Below are 5,835 nucleotides of genomic sequence, written 5' to 3'. Positions count from 1 at the left end.
CCAGCGGGAGTGCGAGGAAGCCCCGCCAAGGCCCTCCCTGGCCCCAGGCAGGCAGGGGTGAGGAGAGGCGGGGAGGAAGCAACTTACCCTCCCTCCTGCCTCCTCTTGGCTGAATGAGGGCCGGAAGCGGGGCGGCCGGAAGCAGGGGGCGGGGCTTCGTCGTGTGCCCCACCCCCCACACCTCACCCGGGGGAACTGCGATCCCCCGCGATCCCCCCCGAAATGACCTCTGGACGGCGGCATCAGTTGGGGGGCTCAGAGGGGGAGGATTTCTCTTGTTTCTCCTCCACAAAAAGAGATGTCCCGTCCGCCTGTCTTTCAGACCCACGACAACCGCGAGCACCTGGCCATGATGGAGCGGATCTTAGGACCGATCCCATCCCGCATGACCCGGAAGACCAGGTGAAGGGGACTCTGGGGGGGGATTTGGGTGTGAGCGATTTGGGATTGCTGGGGGATACTCGAAGCACTTGGGGCCGGGCCACCGCTCAGTGGAAGAATGTGTATCTTGTTTCCAAACAGCCCTGGGTTTTTATGGTCTTATCTAGCCTGTACTGGGAATTTCCCCGTTATATTTTGACGTCATTTTAAGATTACAGCAGTTATATTCTGCTTAGACTATGAACTGCTCCGCTCAGTATGGGGGGCGGGGGAATTAGAGGGAGCATCGCTAACCAGGACACCAAACTGGCTCACCTTTGGCAGCGGTATCAGTGGGGGGTCAGAGGGGGGAAGAGCCTCTGCTTTGCACGCAGAAGGTCCCAGGTTCAATCCCCCGGCATCTCCAGCTAAAAGGACCAGGCAGTAGGTGATGTGGTAGACTTCCTCTGGAGACCCTGGAGAGGGGCCTTAGCTCAGTGGTAGAGCCTCTGCTTGGCATGCAGGAGGTCCCAGGTTCAATCCCCAGCATCTCCAGCTAAAAGGACCAGGCAGTAGGTGATGGGAAAGACCTCTGCCTGGGACCCTGGAGAGCCACTGCCCGTCTGAATAGACAATCCTTAGCTTGCCGGTCCAAGGGTCTGATTCAGTATAGGGCAGTTTTGTGTTTTGGCGAGGGGCCGTGCCTCAGTGGTAGAGCTCTTGCTTTGCACGCAAAAGGTGCCAAGTTCAGTCCCCGGCATCCCCAGTTGAAAGGGACCAAGCAGCGGGCGACAGGAAAGACCCCTGCCTGTGACCCTGCAGAGCCGTTTGCCCGTCTGAATCGACAAGACTGACCTTGACAGACCGAGAGGGTCTGATTTCAGTGGAAGCTTCATGGGTGCGTGCCTGCTTGTCTCCCTTTCCTGGTCAAAAATAGGTTTTGGCCTCCTTTTACACAGCAGATGCACAAATATTCAACCTTGGGGCGGGTATTTCCCCCCTCCAAAAAAATGTTTGTGTGTGTGTGTGTGCGCGTGCACCCAGAAGTCATGACAACCCCTGGTGACTGACCCGTTACTGAGGGGCCTGGAGGATATTCAGAGGTGTGGCTGAATAAAGCCTGCCCCCGCCTCCCGCCTCTGGTACTCCAAGGAGGTCTCCCTTCCAAGTGCTTTCCAGGGTCGGCCCTGCTTCGCTTCCAAGATCTGAGAGGATCGGTCTAGCCTGGGCTCTCCAGGTCAGGGCTCGCAAATATTCACCCTTGTGGATAACTGGTTAGGAAATGGACGCGTTCAGGCTGTTGTGAGAATGTAGGGCCCACTCACCCCCCCCCCCACCCCGGCGTGTGCGTGTTTACGTGCGTTTGGTAGGGAAACACTTAGCCGCTTTGTGGTTCTCACCCCTGTTCTCCCTGGTTGTGTCCGGTTCCCAACAGGAAGCAGAAATACTTCTACCACGGCCGGCTAGACTGGGACGAAAACACCTCCGCTGGGCGCTACGTGCGGGAAAACTGTAAGCCCCTTCGGGTAAGCTGCAAAGAGGGCCATCTGCTGGGTGAGAGGAGAACCTCTGGACGGATTCGAGGTTCTGGGTGGGGGGTGATTTGGCGGCTGGCCGGGGAGCCCTAGAAGGCCGGCCACGGTGGTGAAGGAGAGTGCCACCAAACTGAAGCTGACTTACGGTGACCCCGGTAGGACCTTTCAGTGCAAGAGACGTTCAGAGGTGGTTTGCCATCGCTTGCTTCCGAACAGTGACCCCGGACCTTCTTGGTCCCATTCAAATACTCACGAGGGCTGGCCCTGCTTAGCTCCTGAGGTCTGACAGGATTGGGCTAATCTTGGGCTATCCAGGGCAGGGCGGAGGCTGGTCATGGGAAGAGTGGAATTCAGTTCAGATCAACCCCAAGAATCACAGAATCACAGAGTCAGAAGGGGCCCTACAGGCCATCTAGTCCCACCCCCCTGCTCAGTGCAGGGTCAGCCTACATGCCCAGGGAAATGCCGATCGCCACTTTAGGGGTGAGGAAGCCATTTTTCTCCAGGCCAGTTTGGCTGGGGATCCTGGAGGTTTTTTGTCATTTTTCTGGGCATGGAGCAGGGGTCACTGAGGGTGTGTGGGGAGGAGGTATTTGGGGGATTTCCTGCATTGTGCAGGGGGTGGGTCTCGGTGACCCAGGGGGAGATCCCCTCCAACTCCTTGATTCTAAGATGGGGGGGGGAGTTCGGGGGGGGGGGGATCTTAGTCCGGCGTCTCCACTCTTCTGCCCCTCCTTGTCTCCGCAGAGGTACCTGGCGTCCGAGACGGAGGAGCACCACCAGCTCTTCGACCTCATCGAGGGCCTGTTGGAATACGAGCCGGCCAAGCGGCTCACGTTGGCCGAGGCCCTGAAGCACCCGTTCTTCGACCCCCTCAAGCTCCAGCCGGTCCCCAAGGCCTGGGACGCCAGTCGGGACATCAGCCGGTGACCGGCCTGGACGCGGCCCTCGGGCCTCTTCCGTCTCCTCGTTTCCCCGGACGTTTGGCCCCTGTGGAGGCCCCTGCGACTTAACAATCGTGCATTTTTGGTGCTCTTTTAAAAGAAATGAAAGTTAATACAGAGGAGTTCCTGCCGTGACTTTGCCCCTTCTGTAATCATCATGTAAAGCTTGTTAATATGTGAGATAGTCTGTATATATAACACCCAGCGGATCCTGCGGGGTTCCTGTCTTCCCCCCTCCCCAAGTCCTGTAAATGGGAATCTCTCGGTCTCACCCCCCCTGCCCCCGATTCTGCTGTACAGACCCCCTAGTCTTTGCGTCCTGTCCCCCCCACCCCCCGTCCTCTGGTGGGATAACCCCCCCCCCCCAAGGAATTATTTTTGGATAACAGCCCATTCCAGCGCCAGAATTTTATACGGAGTTTTGTACAGTCTTTGTGAGAAATAAACTACGACATGAACTAATGCCGGGGGCTGCTCTTCTTCTCCGGGACTTGCTTGTTTCTGCCCCTTCTCTGCTGCAATGGGGGTTTTACAGTGGGAAACTGGGCATCCGATGCCCCAAGTGAAGACGATCCTCTACCCCACAGAGCTTCCTTCTAAATGTGATTTGCTGGTGACACGGATGCTATGGTTGGGACGGTAAAGCACCTCGCACCCAGGCCTCTGTGCCAGCGTAGGGAGCTTGTGTGTCCCCACAAGACTTCTGAGGTGGTGGTGCCGAGACTTTGAAATGTCAGCTTGGGCTGCCTTCCGTCACTATCGCTACAGATTCGACGTCTGCTCCGGCTTCCTATGATCATCCCTTTGGGATCTCGGTTACCTTGACCCATCTTAAGAAGAGAAGAAGAAGAAGAAGAGATTGGATTTATACCCTGCCCTTCACTACCCGAAGGACTCTCAGAGCAATTTACAAACTCCGTTCCCTTCCCCACCCCACAACAGACACCCTGTGAGGTTGGTGGGACTGAGAGAACTGCCCTTGAGAGAACAGCTCTGAGAGAACTTGTGACTGACCCAAGGTCCACACTGGCAGCGGCAAACGTAGAAGAGCGGGGAATCAAACCCGGTTCTCCCAGATTAGAGTCCGCGCTCCTAATCACTACACCAAACTGGTTGTCTACTGCATTTGGTGAGAAAGGTGATGCCTGTTTGTACCTGTGCAAGTTTCTTCACAAGGCTGACAGATTTCAGTTCTGCACGGCTAAACGTGGTGCCTTCCAAGGAGACAGATCAAGACGGGTCGCTGTGTTAGTCTGTCTGCAGCAGTAGCGAAGAGCAAGAGTCCAGGAGCCCCTTCAAGGCTAGCCACATTTGTGGCAGGGGAGGATCTTGCGTGAAGCGGGGAGCGGTGACTCATTACGAAAGCCCCTCCCCTGCCACAAATTCTGTTAGTCTTGAAGGGGCTCCGGGACTCTTGCTCTTTTCTCCTGCCTCACTCTTAACACGGCTGCCCATCTTTCATGTGTGCAGGGGGGAAAGTGTCCATTCTCTAAAAATGGCTGCCAGAATGCAAACTAGGAGGAGGAGGAGATTGGATTTATACCCCGCCCTTCACTACCCGAAGGAGTCTCAGAGCGGCTTACAAACTCCTTTCCCTCCCCCTCCCCACAACAGACACCCTGTGAGGTAAAAGGAGGAGATTGGATTTATACCCCGCCCTTCACTACCCAAGGGAGTCTAGGAGCGGCTTACAAACTCCTTTCCCTTCCCCTCCCCACAACAGATGCCCTGTGAGGTAGAAGAAGAAGAAGAGGAGGAGGAGATTGGATTTATACCCCGCCCTTCACTACCCAAGGGAGTCTAGGAGCGGCTTACAAACTCCTTTCCCTTCCCCTCCCCACAACAGATGCCCTGTGAGGTAGAAGAAGAAGAAGAGATTGGATTTATACCTCGCCCTTCACTACCCAGAGGAGTCTCAGAGCGGCTGACAAACTCCTTTCCCTTCCGCTCCCCACAACAGACACCCTGTGAGGCAGGTGGGGCTGAGAGAGCTCTGACAGCAACTGCTCTTTTTTCAAGAACAGCTCTGACAGAACTATGGCTTGCCCAAGGGCATCCAGCAGCTGCGAGTGGAGGAGCGGGGAATCAAACCCGGTTCTCCCAGATTAGAGTCCGCGGACTTAACCACTACACCAAACTGGCTCTAGAGTCCGTGAAGTTGTGGTGGTGGAAAGCGCTACCAGGTCACAGCCGATGTACGGAGACCCCTGGGGGGTTTCCAAGGCAACGTTCAGAGGTGGTTGGTTCTTGCCTGCCTGTGCTGTGTAACTCTGGACATTCAACTGAAGAAAAAGAACTGTAGACAACGCTAAGAATTCACCAAAAAGAACAATTTCACTGTACAAAATTACAAATACATATAATTGTAATACAGGTATCCAACAGGTAAGTCATAGACTGACTTTCCACAGGTGAAGACTTCATCCCTGCTCTGCTGGAAGATATATACACTTGTATAGTATTTATTAAAGGCTTTGATGTATAGATTACCTGCTGACAGAACTGAAAGTATATTGTCTTTACCTCTATTATATTGTCTTCACCTGTTGAAAGTCAGTCTGTGACTTACCTCTGGATATCTGTAATACAATTACATCTATTTGTAATTTTGTACAGTGAAATTGTTCTTTTTGGTGAATTCTTAGTGTTGTCTACACAGTTTTTTCTTCTTTAATTGCTTGTATATAACTGTAATATACTCCTCCACATGCAGCTGCTGGTGTGACCTTGGGCCAGTCACAAGTTCTCCTAAGGGCAGTTCTGGAAAGAGCTCTCTCAGCCCCACCTACCTCACATGGTGTCTGCTGTGGGGAGGGGAAGGGAAAGGAGATTGTAAGCTGCTCTGAGACACCTTCGGGTAGTGAAGGGCGGGGTATAAATCCAATCTCCTCCTCTTCATGGTCTCCCATCCAAATACTAACCAGGGATGGCCCTGCGTAGCTTCTGAGATCCTACGAAGTTGCCCTTCCCATCAATAGCATGTCAGAAGTCCCTGA

The 5,835-nt window shown here is 54.2% G+C and overlaps 1 protein-coding gene across 2 annotated transcripts in view; it reads left to right on the top strand.

Moving 5' to 3' along the window:
- Window positions 1-3,165, top strand: part of CLK2 (CDC like kinase 2) — a 27,742-nt gene extending 24,577 nt beyond the window's left edge. For both annotated transcript variants that reach the window (XM_015419641.1, XM_015419640.1), the window contains exons 10-12: window positions 323-402; window positions 1,796-1,886; window positions 2,643-3,165. In XM_015419641.1, the coding sequence (XP_015275127.1) occupies window positions 323-402; window positions 1,796-1,886; window positions 2,643-2,825 (354 nt within the window). In that variant the 3' untranslated portion in view covers window positions 2,826-3,165. The remainder of the gene's footprint in view (window positions 1-322; window positions 403-1,795; window positions 1,887-2,642) is intronic.
- Window positions 3,166-5,835: the final 2,670 nt, after the last annotated feature.

The sequence above is a fragment of the Gekko japonicus genome, unplaced genomic scaffold (genome assembly GCF_001447785.1).
Source record: "Gekko japonicus isolate JY-2015 unplaced genomic scaffold, Gekko_japonicus_V1.1 scaffold1188, whole genome shotgun sequence".
Classification (NCBI taxonomy): domain Eukaryota; kingdom Metazoa; phylum Chordata; class Lepidosauria; order Squamata; family Gekkonidae; genus Gekko; species Gekko japonicus.
Note: the sequence above shows the minus strand (reverse complement) of the source record. Positions and strands in the feature narration are given on the sequence as shown.